Source organism: Anoplopoma fimbria, chromosome 8 (genome assembly GCF_027596085.1).
Source record: "Anoplopoma fimbria isolate UVic2021 breed Golden Eagle Sablefish chromosome 8, Afim_UVic_2022, whole genome shotgun sequence".
Classification (NCBI taxonomy): Eukaryota; Metazoa; Chordata; class Actinopteri; order Perciformes; family Anoplopomatidae; genus Anoplopoma; species Anoplopoma fimbria.
In genome coordinates, this window is record NC_072456.1 from 19,477,236 (window position 1) to 19,494,753 (window position 17,518).

General features: G+C 41.4%; 1 protein-coding gene across 1 annotated transcript in view; it reads left to right on the forward strand.

Moving 5' to 3' along the window:
* faf1 (Fas (TNFRSF6) associated factor 1) overlaps window positions 1-13,996 on the forward strand; it is a 61,650-nt gene extending 47,654 nt beyond the window's left edge. Inside the window, exons 16-19 of the mRNA XM_054602476.1 lie at window positions 908-988; window positions 1,732-1,809; window positions 5,520-5,735; window positions 12,943-13,996. Of these exons, the coding sequence (XP_054458451.1) occupies window positions 908-988; window positions 1,732-1,809; window positions 5,520-5,735; window positions 12,943-13,026 (459 nt within the window). The 3' untranslated portion in view covers window positions 13,027-13,996. The remainder of the gene's footprint in view (window positions 1-907; window positions 989-1,731; window positions 1,810-5,519; window positions 5,736-12,942) is intronic.
* Window positions 13,997-17,518: the final 3,522 nt, after the last annotated feature.

The window sequence follows — 17,518 nt, forward strand, 5'->3', positions numbered from 1 at the left end:
CCAAGATATAGATGTAGAAAAAGGCTGTTGAGTCCTCCAAAGATAAGATCGTTAAAATCACATTGTTTTTGAGCAGATACATGGTGGGTTTACATTTCACCTCGTGCCTCTCATGCGCATTAGGTCATTCAAGGCAGATGGTGCATTTGAAAACACATTACAACAGTACAAAATGGGTATCAAACGTGAACTATTGTGTGTCTTGTTTGCGTGACTCAGGGCCAGTCTATTGAAGTCGGCCACTTTTGATGCTTTTGTCCCTGTCTGCCATTCTTTTACAGTTTCCTTTCAATGTCCATCTATTATGCGGGGCCAAAAGCACAAAATGTATCCTTTGCATTTTCTGTTTGAATACAACAATGCACACTGTCCTTTTGCTCAGCCACTGCTTAGCTGCACAGTAGCCCTCTGACCATCACAATAAGCTTCCTCTGCCATATCCGGGGCTTGCACACAGCATGGGCCTTCAGAAAATGGAAAACTAATGGCTGTGCACTGTTAACACAATGGGCGCTCGTATTTAGTCCCCGTCTTTATAAAACACTTTGTAGCCACAGCAGGTAGAAAAGAGAAGGGCCGCCTGTCCCCTTCCCTCTGTACAAACAGGAAGAGAGAGGCAGAGTGAATGAAAGAGAAAGGGACGGTGAAACTGAGATGAGGAAACATAAAAGAGGCTCAAGGTCTGGTAAATGACAGCACGGTCACAAAGAATCCCCTCTGGTGCTACTCTTTCATACCTGGTGTTTGTACGTTACCACACTTGACATGCTGCATTTTTCTTTTGCTTGACTCTCTCTGGCTCCCACAACCGGCACCTCAGCTTAGATGTTTTGTCCTGGTGTGTCCTTTTATTATGTTTGTTAGTTAATGGAAAAAAAATACTTTCTTTCTCCCTGTCTCTGCCCAGGACGAGCGTGAGGCGAGAGAGACCGTGAAGAGAGAACAGGACGAGGCCTACCGCGTGTCTTTAGAGGCTGACCGTAAAAAGGTATTTTAGAAAAATGAAACAAATCATCTTCTTGAATGAATGCGCTCTGAGTCAGTTGTGGTATACTAACCAGCATCAAGTTTTGTGATTATGTGCTGGCATGTATAGAATATTGCATTGTAGTGGACCCAAGGAATATTAGCTGACGCTTCGGCTCCAGCTAATGTGGAAATAAATAAATTAAATGTACAGGTTAAACCAAAAAAGCATAAGCACCACTTCAACTACGATTTTACATTTTATTTCTTAAACAGGCATCACCTCCATGTTGTTATTGTACAATTTTAACTAATTTGTGTTGCTAAATTAAGTGAAATACAGTGCTGCTGTCGTTTTCAGGGTTTGGTACTTTTTTTAGCAAAAAAGGTATATTAATGAAACACAACAACCTAGGGCTAAAACTGTTACTCGCTTCATAGATAAGTCAATTGATAGAAATTTATACGGCAAATTTCTGAATAATTACATAATCATTTAAGTCATATATCAAGTAAATAAACACTCATTCCAGCTTTACAAATGCATAGATTTCTCAGATTTTGTGTCATGTCATTAGCTTTTATTAGATTTAGATACTTGAGCATCTAAAAAAAAAAAGAAACGAACTTTCTTTGATCTCTAATTAGATATCTGTAAAAATTATTCAGAGGAAACTTGTCAACCAGTGGCAAACATAGTACCAGTCATTGGCAATCAACGTCACATTTTGATTTGGATCCCTTTGCATCTTTTTCTTTGCTCAGAGAGAAGCCCAAGAGAAAGAAGAGGCCGAGCAGGTTCGCCTGGAACGGATGAGAAAGGAGCAGGAGGATGAGAAGGAGGTGAGAAGAACAGCCAGACGCACATCATACTCACATAAAAATGAATATTCCAACTTGATCAGTGCAGGGATGAACATGGATATGTTTTGCCAGCGCACAGTGATTTTTTTTTTTTTCACTTCCCAATTATGAGTCAATTAGATTGTGGTTTTGGCGAAGCCTCCCAGTCAGTGGTGCGTGTGCAGTGTGGCCGAACAGGCATACAATTCCGAAGAATATAATATTCTAATTACAGCGAGACACGTTCCTGTTAATGTCACCTTACATGCACACAGTTATTGTTCTGTTTGACTGCTTTACATTGGAATAGCAGACATGCCTCATATTGAAACCCAAGTGAACAAAAGACTGAGGCAATTCATATACACAGGCTTGTGCACAAACACAACCTAAGCAAACACACATATTCACTTGAAAACAATTATTGTTTGTGAAGAGGGGGCAAACACACACACACACACACACACACACACACACACACACACACACACACACACACACACACAGAGGCAGACACGCAAACCGTCACGCATGCAAGACAAACAATAATTGTCTTATGGCACCAATGTTGTAAAACAGTCTATAGTCATACAGTGTAGTCCCGCTGATTGTTGTTTACTCAACAGCAGAGCGGAGAGCCTCAGGACGCTGAGGGGTATTGGGTGACCCAGCTCGCTCAGGTTATTTGTCACTTAAGTTAAACAGACAACAACAAAAGAGCCCCGGGTCGGCCCTTCTTAATTATACCACTGTAGTCCACTAACCAAACTGCGATATGCACGCTTGTGTGTTTTAAACAACAATAGCCACTATGGCCCTGTGTTGCCTACTTATATCAATTTTCCCTTTTTCCCAAGCTCAATGGTTTCCATGGTGTCTCCTGTGCTCACATACTGGTGTTGTGTTTGTGCTACAGTCTAGATATTCATAAATATGAGCGCTAACAACAGCTGCTGGACCCGGACAATTGCAACTTAAGTTTCTTAAACTGTTAAGCAGGAGCTAAAATTTATCTGAAATGGGAACTAATTCTGAAGAATTTAAGGTCCACAAATAGACTGAAAGAAAAACACTATTGGGAATTGGCATTAAAAATCATCTGTTGCTTTATTTTTATTTTTGGAAAAAATTATTTTTAAAAAACGTACAGTATACTGTACATAAGAAACCACAAAAGTTGAAATACCAGTAATGTAAGAAGTTAACAATAATTCACTAGCTGCTTAAATCAGACATTGTATTTTCTACAATATATATTGTAGAAGAAATGTATATTTAAGGAAAAAAATGGTCCTCATTTGCATATACCTATTCAAGTAAACATGTTTTATCTACTTATTTTGCCTTTCCTGGCTTACTATATTGGCACTTAAACATTCTAATATCCTTAAATAAAGATCAATAAATCTGAATACTGTGCCATGATTCGTAATATTAATAGATATTTTCATATAATACTGCAATGTTGTTGCACTTTACAACTCTTTAAGCTCAAGAATACACTGTTTATACTTTTTTTTTTACCTCTGAACTCAAGATATTTTTTCTTCTTGTTGTTGACAGTTTTGTGTTGGGTCTTATGAAGTATTAATCTGGTATAAATAGTATACGACAGAAACTGCAGACACAACAAAAACATCAGTTGCCCCAGAGAGCGGGGCAATGCTAGTGGGAATGCTTTCTCTGAGATTTTGTGCCTTTGTGCAAAGAAGAGTGAGATGAAAGTAGGAGCTGGTGAATTGAGGTGGGGTTGTATGTGCGTGCACCTGTGTAGGTTGACTTTACTATTTACCTCCTTCAAGGATCTTAGCATACAGTTGTGCGGCTGTCAGGTGTGCTCCCCCCTCCCCACCCGTCATCTGTTTGCTTTCTGTGGTTAGCCGAGCGGAGCCGGAGAGGCAGATAAATGGACGGATAGATGCTCCTGATTATTTGTGTGGAGCAGCCCGGGGCCCCGAGCCTCGACCAGACGCGTGTCCTGTGGTTTCTTGAGGGACGCTACATCTTACCTGTGTTGGTGTTTGTGCTTGTGTCTGTGGTTGACTGCTTGTCTGCTTGTGTATATCCCCTACCACCACCACCTAACACACACACACACACACGCGCGCCTGTCTATTATGTGTGTATTTGTGTGTAAGTCAGTCCCCGGGGGCCCCTTTAACTCAGTCAGCATCAGCTCCTATACCTGAGGGAGCTGATGGTGGAGCGGCACGCGTGCTACCCTGCCCACCCAACACCAGAAGCTGCTAATGAGCTACTGTTGTACACTCTTATGAAATATAATTGCATTATGGTTTGTAAATAAAGCCGGGGCGTGTTGTCACAGCATATGCTCCCCGGCTGGCCAAACAGGAACAACAAGCCGGGGGAGGAGGGGAGGCGAGGGGGGGAGGGGGGGGGGAGGAGGGGGAGAGAAGAGAGGCTCCAGGGAGCAGCTGAAGCGCGATATTTGAAACACAGGAGAGCTGATTACTTTTACTGTTGAGGGTGACAGTTGATGGTTGTCTTAGTGCCATGAGATACTCTCTCTCTCTCTCTCTCTGGTGTAGAATGTATTTACAAATGTAGTGTCTTTAAAAACCAGCTCTTATGAGACTTTAAGCTTTTTGTGGCAGACGCTGAGATATTCAACAAGCACAATCTCAATTTCCCCTAAAAGACTGAGCAAGAAAGCATGAAGCACCAGGAAAACACTTGGCTGTTTTTTAAAATACTGAAATGCTACCTGGCAACCTTCTGAGCCTCATCAGGCTGCAGGGAACAGGGTGATACACAGGGCAACTAATTCAATAACATTCTCAGGACAAGAAGATCCTTCAATTAATGAGAAGCAACAGTTCTGCAATCAGACTTTTGGAGCAACTGCTTGGCTTTTCTTTCACACTTGTACGGATAATGTGTCGTCATCTTCATAACTGCCAAAGTTACTGTTGAATGTCTGGTTTGAATTGACTATAAACAGAGAGCCAGGGGTCATTTTTGAAGTTATATTTTATTGAATCTGTTTTTTTTTGGTTTCTTTTCCATAGGATATTGTATAAGCTTCCTTCCTCTCCTGCAATTATTTAATACATTTTATGAATATGTGTCTTTTAACTTGGTGTTTTTAAATGTGCAATCAAATAAACAAGCTAAATTAGAAGATGTTTTTATCAGGAAAGCATGTATCCTCCCTTTAGTAAATTATCCACTAATCATCACTCTATTAACCTAGTATTTTTTTCCACCCTGTCACAATATTGGTCATGCTCCCTTTGCTGTCAACAAACTGAAAAAAATGATCTCATATCGTCTTTATTATGCTAATAGGCTTGTTAAAAAAAAAAGAATTGCAGCACCAGTAATGACAGCTGCACCCCTCCAGCACCTGTATGTAAACATATCTGCCTTCACTCAACACAGTGAATCACTATTTTATCTAGATTTTTTTTTTACTCCTTTCATTTCCTGGAATCATTTCAATGTATTAGTATTCACAGAATAGTGTGCATCATTTTGTGAAGTAAGAAAAATACTTTTAAGAGTCTGAAGGAGGCTTGTATTTGAAACGTCTTTGCCTTGTTGATTTGACCTCTTTTCTCCTCAAACAGGGAAGTCCATCTTTTAAACAATTCGGCCATTTGCCTAATAGAAATCCTGTTTTTCTCTAGTTATAATGTGGGGATAATAGTTGTCAATGTGCTGTACTGACCAAAGTAAAATTCTTGCAGGCAATCCGCTTGTCATTGGAGCAGGCCCTACCGCCAGAGCCCGACGAGGATTCAGGAGAGCAAATCAGCAAACTGCGAGTCCGCACACCAAGTGGCCAGTTTCTGGAAAGGCGTTTCCAGGGCAGCTGTAAGCTTCAGGTCCTCTTCGACTTTGTGGCCTCCAAGGGGTACCCCTTCGAAGAGTTCAAGCTCCTCACCACCTTCCCTCGTAAAAATGTGAGTGTCACACCTTCCTCTCTTACTTAGAAAGCCTGCGGGTTTACAAAAAAAAAATCACTTCTCCTGCCAATGTATGGCCAGTGAAAGGGCTTTTAGAAGACCAACACATGTAAGCTGTTCAGTTCACACGTGGAGAGGGAAATACGTCACAGCTATCAAATCTCTGTCTCTGTGCTGTCTTTCATAACTGTTCTCTGCCCACACAAACAAGTGCCAAATTTGTCCTCGCTGCAGAAGAGTAGCAGCAGGTTATGAAGTGTTCTCGACCACAGCTAACATCTCTGCTGGAGAGATCCACAGCTGTAATTGGCTTTTTTTTTTTCTCCGTTTCTGGCCTGGGCTGAACCTCAGTCGATGGCTGTGAGTGGAGAGCAGCAGGCACAATAGTTAAGGCAATCTGTTGTGGCTGATTGATTATTATTTTTTGTGCTTTTTGTCATCATTGTTGCTGCAGCAGCACTGATGTGTCGCTGCTTTTGTTTACTCGTACCTGTGATGGAGCACGCTAAGCCCGGTGTTTATCCATCCACCTGCGCACACGTCTTATTCAGTGAATATTAATTAGTATCAGTCCATTGTGAATACAGTACACTATGACTGTGTTAGGATACAGTTGTCAGCACTAACAGCAGTATTCTCTATGGCTCTTCTGCTGACGCCCGGCAGCACTCAGCCCTCTACAACCAGTCATTAGAGGGCCGAGCCGCCGCGCTCCGTGGCGGAGAGCTAATGAGCTCTGTTTTAACTACCAGTTTAATTAGCCATGCTGCTGGAAACAAAAATGGGATTTCCATTAATCAAGAGAGGAGTGCATGTGTTGGGGTGGGTGGTGTTGGTTGTATAGAGGTGTGTATGTGTGCGAGTGTGTGTGTGTGTGTGTGTGTAGGCTTGCCCAGGCAGTGTGCCATCGTAGTCTGTAGAGACCGCCAGGGCACAAACACCTCAAACTAACACACACATTAACGCGTAGCTCACACTCTTCATTTCGTCACAATCACACACTTCAACACATGCACAAATATTTTCAAGCAAACACATGCCCCGCTCACAACTTTGTCACTTAAAGGATTCACAGTTGTCTCTTTATAATCAAGAGTAAACATGTGTTTGAGACAGAGATAAAGATGTGTCTGCATCGCAGATGAAATTCCGGCAAAAACAGGATGGGAGGATTAGAGGGGTAGAGAAGCGAGGAGGGGATGGTGACTGCAGAACTAGTCGAAAAGAGAGAACAGAGAAGACAAAAGCTTAAACAAAGACGAGATTTAATCAGAGAAACAGTCTGAAAGAGGAAAAGGATAGAGATGACAAGTGGGGAAGTTATTAAAAAGAAGAAGATGGGAGATAGTTCCAGGAAAAAAAGGAAAGGCGAGAGATTTGGGGAAAGAGAGGAGAGAAGCAGCTCAGTGGTAGTGCCAGTATGAGGCTGTGAACACAGGCCCCTGTCTAATCCTGCAGCTCTGTGTTGTAATTAAATGAGAGGGAGCATAGAAAGCCTCCATCCCGTCCAGACGCTCTCACTGTTGCTCTGCCAGGATCAGAGGATAGAGGATAGACCACTATTGCATTTGTAATACGGCACAACTGTTGAAACCTTCTTTCCCTTTTTCTAGTTTTCAGCAGCTTTGTGCAGTGTCACTCTTTCTTTTGCTATTTCCCTCCTCGCAAGCCCGCTTTATTTCATTTCCATACATTCAGCTGTAGAACAAATTAGTGGATTTTCTCAAGTTGAGTTGAAATATTTTTGGCTAAAACGTCACAAAACTATTAACCAGGCTGTATTGCCATCAGTACATCTGGTCACACAGGTGTATTCATATTTTTGTAAATCATCTTTTGACAATTCATTGTAAAACATTAGAGTCAAATCACGTCTTCAAATCATGGTTTTTTTCCGGCGATAAGTGTCTATTAGTCTACAATTTTTGGACTCAGTCTCTTCCCCAACATTTGGTATCAGTGGCTTATCTCTTCAGCACTACAGCAGGCCTTACACTGGCATCATTTGTACTAGGCTTAGCCGTGCTCAGGGAGCTAACCCTTTCTCCGTTTCTATGACTGTCAGCGAGTTTGAGGAAGGAGGGGGAGACTTTTAGTGTTTCAGTTTTCAGCTCCCCATTCAAGAATTTCCGTCTTTTTTCTTTGATACTTGTTGAGCGCAAAACCCACCGTTGAACGGCCTGAGGTCTTCTTCCTTCGGCTCGCGGTGAACATGTTTAGACTGCCGGTATAATAATCGGCTGTCGGCTCTTCCTGCCCGGCTGCTCATAGACACCCAAACACTGTCAAAGCAGCGTATTAGTTTTCTCACTGCGATACTGTACTCTATTTCACCTTCTCCTAATCCGTCTTCCAGCTCTGTCGGTGAATTCGCCCGAATGATTCTTAGACAAAACCTGAGATGCAGGACAAATAAACAGTGGCACAGAAGAGGCTGAGCATTGTACTGAAATAGATTTGACATCTGTTATACCGGAATGTTTTGGTTTTTCTCGTCCTGCTATCACCAAAGAATCTTATTCACAGGAAGAACTAGGGAGGTTTATTTTATAAGCAGTTTCACTCAAAGTTTCCTCCGCAGGACTGTTCCTATAATATTCTCTCCACATGACACAAACCCACAGCTTCATGGAGCTGCTCGGCACTCTGCTTCTTCTCCGAGGTCACATGGACGTGAAATGTGGCTCTATACACTTAAATATAAAGGCCGGTATCTCACTGATCTTGGATAGAAGAACGCGCTTTGCTTATTGTTACTTCACTTCACTGTTGCTTCGTTTTGCAGTGTGAGTTTGACACCAGAAGGCTGTTTAAGACGCGTTTGTACAAGATGATTTTGTGATTTCACAATTACTTTGGAAGCTTACACAAGTGACACGTGGAAACTTGACATCTCCAGATCTCATAAGCTGAAAACAGACTTTTTTTGTGAAGTAGGAGACCTCTTGTGCATAACACATTTTTGTGTGTGTTCTCGATTTTTTTTATTTTTAGAAAGGGCAAAAGAGTATATTTTAAAAATGATTTACTTTTTGTGTCAAAACCTTACCAGGAACAATTTATTATTCGAAACATATCCTGTTACATTAACATTTGTAATGTTAACGTCTGAGTTTAACTCAGGATCTCAACCCCTTCCTCACTTTCAACCCTCTCCTGCTCCTCTGCCTCCCAGCTTTCCCTCCCTCTGTCTCCCTTTCCCTCCTCTTTCCTTCTCCCCCTGCCTCTCTACCTCCCTGCTCAATTATACTTTTGTTTTGCTCTCCAGCCTTTGTATCCTCCATATGCCTTCTCACTCCCCCCCCCTTTAAATCCCTTTCTTTTTCAGCCTTTAAAAAAATACCCTGTAAATATATTTTTAAAGCATAAACTATTTAATCGTATTTATTTATTTTCTCTCCTTTAGCTTGCTCTCTCCTTTTCTCTTCTTCCCTATTCCCAGTTTTTCTGTTTCCCCCCCTCAGTCCTACCCCCCGCCTGGTCTGTGCGGTTCATTTCTGCCTTTGAAGTACCGCATTCTGGTCTGTTCTTTTCTGTTCACGCCCCGGCGCTACGTGCTGTCAACGCTCCTGGCAGCAGATAATGATCCCCCACTGCTTTTGTAATTGGCCAAATAAACACTTGACAACACTAGTTTAAAACAGACAAGTTATTTGGTTTTAATTAACATAGTAGGGCCTGTAATGGCTTCATTAAAAATGCGTTATTTCAGCTGCACGTTTGATTATGTTGGAAACGGACATCTTGAGGGCCTGTGTTTATTTTCCCTTTCTTTTCTTTCACGGCTCGGCGTTGCTTAGTGTCGCCTCCTCTGTTATTAGTGTATTTTATTCATTTTAATCAAGTGCCCTACAGTTATGGTATTTATTTTAAACTGCACGTTAAGTGCTAATTATGTGGTTTTGACGATTGAAATCTGCTCTTTGAGCATATCAAATACACAGGGTTGATATTAGCTGATTATTTTTTTATTAGATGATTTTTTTGCACAGGAAAGTACAGACAAAATATCAAAGATTGCCGAGAAGAACCATCTGTGTTTTTAATTAGTTCCAGTTTTAAAATTAGGCTTTTTAATGCTGAGCCTCTAGATATTGTATTACTACCTCTTTGGAGTATTTATTCTGTTCATTTGCGGATTTTTAATTAACTTCTGGAAAACCTTTTTTTTTTTTCACAAATGCTATTTAGACAGATGAAAAATCTTTGTGAATGAATTTCATCTTTTAAAATAGTCAGTCCCTAATTTAGCTAATTGATATGATCTAAATTGGCGGATGAAAATCATATTGACTCAAGGTTAAAAATTGAACTGCAAAGCGGAGAGCTAGATTGTGTCGGTCTTACGTATGTATGTATTTATGTATGTATGCATGTATGTATGTATGAATGTATGCATGGCTGTGTAGGCACAGGAGGAGAGAAAATGGCTTAGGCAGAGCAGAGGAAAAACAACAGCTTTGTTTGTTGACAGATGCCTCCATGCTTATGGTCTGTTAATTGGATAACAATGTAAACAATCACCGATGGCGCCCGTCTCCTGTGTCAGTGTGGCATCTTGTTTCCCTACTTTCTTTTTCAGAGTCAGATGCTGCTCTCCCCCCATCGTCTCTCCCTGGTGCACTATACCAGGCACAAACTCTCATCCTGAATTCACTAAGAGCACACACACACACACACACACACACACACACACACACACACACACACACACACACACACACACACACACACACACACACACAGGCTTATATGTAGACCACAGACACACGTCTGCACACACACACACACACACACACACACCTGCTCCACCCCAAAGCCTCATTTACTCCTACCTGATGCTGTGGTGTCATAACAGCCTGTCGGGTTCATTAGCATGGCAGCCATTTGCGACGCGCTGCTCCTGAGGTGGGAAAAAGAACGCAGCAGCCCTGTTGGTCGTTCTCCCTACTGTCGGGGATGGGATATGTTTGCAGCAAACACACACACACACACACACACACACACACACACACACACACACACACACTCATAAAGAGACACACACCATTTTAGCTCTCTTCATGGCATCTCGCTCCCCCACTGTGCTACGAGGCAGCTGACTAGGTGAGGCAACCCCTCCCTGCCACCGCCGGGCATCCAGGGACCCCGCTGAAAAGTCAAGAGGCTAAATGACACGTTGAAATGAGGACAAGGAGATGAAAGACATGGAGTCAAAGACTGCCGACATTTCCAAACACCCATGGGAGATGGATAGGTTGTGTGACGCTGATATGTCCTCCTTTTTCCTCTTTTTTCACCCTCGTCTCGAAGTCCTCAAAAACACGTTCTAGTTTTACAGATTTTGTATTTAACACAGGTTTAAATGTGTAGATTGTTTTATCCTTTTCTGCTTCAAATATAAGTTTTTCACTGTTTATCACCATTGTTTGAGATGGTTTGCTATCTCTCTTAAATTCTTCATTAGAGCTTTAAAAAAATGTAATAAAGAAAATTACGCTCGATTTTTATTGGATTTATGTTTAGAGCTTTATTTGCATTTTTAAAAAAAATACTGGTTGGCTAGACCACTTGTCACATAGTCTGCAGGAGGTGAGTGTAGGTGAGGTTGTGGTTCAGTTCAAGGTCAGAGTTCACATTTCATTCCCTACAATAGTCCGTCTCAGACCTATCACTCTGCTTGTTGTGAGGTCGACCTTTACCAACGCTAGCTTGCCCCCCCGACCTTCTACAGCAGGTACAGGGACACGGTTAATTATCCCACTGTGAGGTTAGAATAGGAGCCCTAATCAGAGGGGCCGACGCAGCAGTCATCAGATAAGCCCCGGACACATCTCGGTGTCACACCACCTCGCCCATTCAGCCCAGGTGTTAGATTGGCCCGATGTAACACAACCCCTCCAGTGATTAGCTCACATAAGCTAAGAGAAAAACATAGGTCAGACCCCCTTCATGTCAGCTAACTCGATCACCTCCGTTGTGGGTGGTACGGCATTATTCCTCTGCTTTTAGTCGATAGCTGTCGGGCAGAGAGAGCATTGAACGCACAAAAAAATGTTTCTCTCCGCTACGTTTCTGTTTGACCTTTGTCACAGCTGAAATTAGGCATTATTAGCCGTCAATAACACACAGATCTTCTCTGCATAGCCGCTACTCTCTCTATTGCTTTCACATACACACACACACATACACCAACCAGATTTTACAACACACTTTGTCCTGTCCTGTGACGTTCATCAGTTTGTTCTGGATTGGAGCCTTTTTAAGAAAATAAACCTGAAGGCCCTCTTAGGGAAACGAAGCTCTAGCTGCTCAGATTACTGCCTTGACTTTTTAAAAACATGATGTTAGAATAATACACACTCTTACACACACACACACACACACACACACACACACACACACACACACACACACACACACACACACACACACACACACACACTCAATGAACTCAGCAGTAAAGCTACACTGTTCTCGCTGTCTGGATTGCAGGGCATATATGGTGAGACAATCAGCAAAGGAGTTCAGTAGTGCAGAATGATTGAGGCCTTGTTCACACTAATATAGTTAATCTGAAAACAACTTTTAAGAAAGTTAATATTTTAGGTTTAAACCAGAGATTTTAAAGCATAGTTGCCTGTGTGACATAGGCCTGTAGACTATACAGGTCTGTCTACTGTCTAACTATATTGTTGCTACCCAATTTGCTGAGCACTTTAACTTAAAATCTCTTCTTCAAAAATAGCAGCTCAGTGTTGAAGGCTGGAAAAGAAGGCAAATATGAGGCATTTAGCAGCGAGTAAACAGTTAGTCAATTGATGGATTAGTCCGTTGGCAGAAACATTTTTTGCAAATTTGATGATTGTTTTGTTTTTTTCTTTCTTTTTAAAAAAACAAAACGAAACGAAACATTTGCTGGTTCTGTTTCCTCAAATGTGAGGATTTGCCGCTTTTCTGTTTTATACAATTGTACATATAAATATTTTGGGTTTATGGACTGTTTGTCAAACCAAACAGTCAATTCAAAGATGACATTTTGGCATCTTGGAAGTTGTGATGGCTTTTTATTTTTTTTGACTATTTTCTGACATTTATAGACTGAATAATTAATCTGTTAATTATAAGAGAAATACATGTCAGATTAATCAATAATGAAACTAATCATAAGTTACCCCCCCCCCCCCACTTTGTCTCTTCTCAGATCACCCAGTTGGATCCGGGGTCGACTCTGCTGGAGGCCAAGTTGTTTCCGCAGGAGACGCTCTTTCTGGAGGCTAAAGAATAGGAACTGGTCCTCTGATAGCTGAGAGGACCGACTGACTGACTGATGAACTGGCTGGACACACACTAGTCACCGAGCATGGGCCCCACCAGTCCGGGCCTACACACACACACACACACACACACACACACACACACACCAACACACACCAACACACAAAACCAATCCTCTCAGACGTACATAGACACACTGGCATGCACGTCCAGTGACACACAAGTGCAAGTAAGCTTCTCTGCCCTCGGCCTGGTCGTGGCACATGAATGCCTAGTGTACACGTGTTGCACAGAGGAGCAAAGACAGTATCACAAGCACACAGCCAAACATTCACCTCCCCCAAACCTCTCTCTCTCTCTCTCTCTCTCTCTCTCTCTATCTCTATCTCTCTCTCTCTCTCTCTGTCTCTCACATTTCACCTCTCCACGTTCCCCGACAACACAGTACAATACCAGAATCGAGAGACTGAAAAGACAAATCTTTGTCACAGGAAAAAAAAAAAAAAAAAAAAACTTGGACTTGTTCCCCTTGTGTCCACATTCAACACACCAAGGCTGCTTTTTTAGAACATGTTTTTTTTGTGTTTGAAATCAGAAAAATGCTAAAAAAAAAAATGGAAATAAAATAAACAGCAAAGAAGAGATGTTGCCTGGCAGAAGTCAGGGCTGTTTCATCTCCACCTGTATTTCCTCCCTTAACCTTCCCAAACTCCACTTTCTGTCCCCTCCCGCCCCGTCTTCCACCCCTGCATCCCTCCGTCTGCTGTCTTTGGTGGGGATGAGACGTGATGGGACACCTGCAGCATCTGCAGTGTCCCCTCAGTCTCCTTTCCACCTGGTTTTAACACCCACTGCTCCACAGGCCAGCGGATTGCTCAGTTTTCAGTTATTATTTTTCTTTTTTTTTTTCTCTTGATCCTTTTTAAGTTTGATGCTGTATTAGTTTTAGTTTGATATACATTATATAAAATATATGAATATGAACATCAATTTGTCTCGCCCGGAAATCTGTTGAAACACATCCTGACCACACACACACACACACACACACACACACACACACACACACACACACACACACACACACACACACACACACACACACACAACACACATTCAAATTATTCAAACGTGTTTTCTTTTTCTTCTCAATTCTCTCTAGTTATGCAAAGATTTGTCATGGGGGGCAGATAAATCTTTAGAGTAGATGGAAGACCATGTGATTTAATATCAAACTTTGCAATCAGTATCGATTTCTGCATCGTGGGGGGATAATTTAATAATAATTAAATAATTAATTTATGATGGATAATTAATGGAACTAGGAAATCAGTTTCTTTAAACAAATCTGAGTTAGAAACTTTGGATGTCTTTGGGAGCTTTGAAACCTGTCACAACAAACTTTTTAGATTTGGCTGCTTTAAACTGGTGAGACACCAGGCACAAAAGTTAAAAGAAGCAAATCACAAAAGTCCTTTTGTGACCCAGGCTGCTAGAGATCTTGATGTGCGGTGTTCCCATTCATGTTCTACTTCTTAATAATGTTTGAGCTGTTTTATGCCACTTTGATTATAACCAATACGACCTGAACACGCTGCCAGTCTTTCCCAGGTTCTCCATTGTCAGTTTTTACAGATACCAGAGTTTAGATCTGCATCTTGACATCTCTGTTACCACCGACAGATCTTTTGCAGTGATTTAATATTCTCACTCACATGCCACCTGGTAATATCAGCCACACCGCAGCTAATTTCCTGCCTTCAGCGAGGAGAGATCACATAGGCTTAGCCCTCCATCTGTAGCAGGGCTCCTCTGTCAGCTAAAGGCAAAGTTTGAGAACCCCAGCAGAGCACGCCTCACAAACAAACTGCGTCAGGAAAAAAAAAAAAAAACGCTACAAGAATATGTAATTAGTGAAGATCAAGAGCTGATGATTTGTAAGACTGGGGAGGAATTGTTGAATCTATAATATTGATTAGTGCTGTGATACGGGAAAAGTTTATCAAAAAGTAATAACAGAACAAAGTTGATGTCAGTCTCTAAATTGATATTGAAATGTTCCATAAGAAGCAGCTTTTAATAGGAACATTTACAAATATCATCTCTTGTAAAAGTCAAAGTCAGACTTCAGTGGATGTAAACTCTGGCTTCTACTAAAACAGACTTTAACTGACTTCAATACTGAACTCTGTCTCTTTAGGGGAACAAAGTAAGACCCTGTTTAGTCCCAGAGTAGTTTAAATCTTCTCCGATGATAAATGAGGAGAGGAAAGCAAGTCTGTTCAAGCTGTTTGAGTTTGTCTTTCTTCAAATAGGAGTTCTGCGAGCTTCGTCTTAATCCTTGTGGGTAAAATAGACAATTATCTCATGAACCTCTCTGTGCACACTGCCATCAAAATCCTAGAAAATAGGAGTCTTAAAATGTTTTTAAAAGGTCAACCTTAGCCATGTCTTTGACTTTGGTATTGCAAGAAATGCAAAACTGGGGCTACTTGTGTTATACACACAGTGAGTATATCACACATGCATCATGTGTTCGTCTGGTTTCTCACGCGAGGAATGAGTCGCCCTGATGTGCTCAGCCAGCCGAACTTCCCTGGGTTTGACCAGACAAGAGTGTTCGCTTAAGGCGCTGACAGGGAGAGTGAGACAGAAACACTCCAGGACAAATTATGTCTCTCTATCACTCTTAATTAAAAAAAAACAGTTAGCGAGTCATGTTTAACCTTTGTTGTGAGACAAGGTGTGACTAAATATTTGTGACAAAAGTATCCTGAATTTTGACTTTTGATATTTGTTACTCAAGGAAATAAAATCTCTTTTTATTTGTTAAGACTTAGGTTTGCCTCGCAAAGAACTTCAAACTTGAAAGCAAGTGCTCGAAAGTTTTGAAAATACTTCAGTCAAGGAAATCACCAAAAGTAAGCAAATTACAGATGTTTAATTGACACTTTTTTTTTTATAAAGATCTTTGGGACTGTCCATGAAATCTATGAATTGTGGCAAATATTTTCAGCCTTTCCAGAGGTTCTCTGTCGGAGCAATAGACGTGACCTTGACTCTGGCTGGCTGTAGGAATGATGGAGGGATGAATGACATTTACTGCAATGGCTGCAAGAAGACACAACAGGTAACATAGTTCAAATATCTCTCAGTGATCTTTCAGCTAAAATTACAGAAAATCAAACGACGGGGTCACCCAGTTAATTCATTCCTGATTCTGTGAGGAAATTACACCAATGGCTCTGCCTGAACTTATGCTTTATGATGCATATGGTTGGTCAAGAAAGTACCGTTTAAATCTTGTGCCAGATCTGTGTGAATGTTTGTCCATCCAAACTTGTTTACGTCCATCCTGAGGAAAAAGCAAAGGACAGAAACATGTAATCTAACTGAGTTTTTTTTCAGTTTTAAAGGGATAAGGCCATGATGTCTTGACTTCTTTAATCAGTACCTGGACTTTTCCCCCTGAAATATCTCAATGTAAAGTTCTAAAATTCTACCAAACAGGTCAGTGACGAGTCCTTGAGTTGACAAGTGAGAGTTGGAGCCCAGTTTAATTCAAGGGAAATGCTTTGTTCAGGCTCTTAAGGGCAAATGTTACATTTCGGTGGTTGACATTTGTATTAGATATAGGGTACAAATAGATCATTGAGTTGGCTGTGTGTGTGTGTTGTGTGTGTGTGTGTATGTGTGTATGTGTGTGTGTGTGTGACATAGACACAAGTGCAGCTCGGGGCGAGGGCGAGGTCAGAGCAGGGCGGGGAACTCAGTGAGCGTGAGGACCGGTGAGTTTCTTTAAGAGACAGACAGGTGCACCTCTGCTCGTCTGTCAGAGTGCGTCTTCCTCGGGGAACGGTGTGCATAGTGCAGCTCCTCTCAGGTGTGAGATTACAGTTTCTATCACGCAGCTTCTTGGGATGTGATGTGCACAGGCATGTTCCTCTGTGCCGCTGCAGCTGATGACGGTGATACGCTCGGAAAAATGCCAATGAGACATAATGATATTCCTCTCTGAGTCCTGACCAAACCTGTCATCAGTTGTTATTGTTTCACCGGGGAAAAGTCATCAGCTTTGTGACTGTGTTAGGGAAGGAAGAATGACAGCTGTTTGTCAACAGGTTAGATACATTAGTACTTCTTTATTTTGGAATTCAAAGTTTGAATACAGCACTGATTATAAACGACAATTAAATATTTGTAATTTCCTGTTGCACAATAGAGACACTGAGATCAGTTTTTGTGCCTCTTTGGTAGTTAAGAACAATTTCAAGTAAATCATTAATTAATATATTATGTTTTGACATATTCAGAGTCATGAGGAAGAAAAATGATTTTGAATGCCATGGACTCTCTTCTTCATGTCATATTTTCCATTTTTTGAAGAAGCTGAGTACATGAAGCATCCTTCAAAATCTCAAATTTTACGCCATTTTATCTTTAGGCCTTTGCTTTTTTTAAATTTATTTTTGGCTTTGATTATTTAGTCCCTTTTTCTTTTA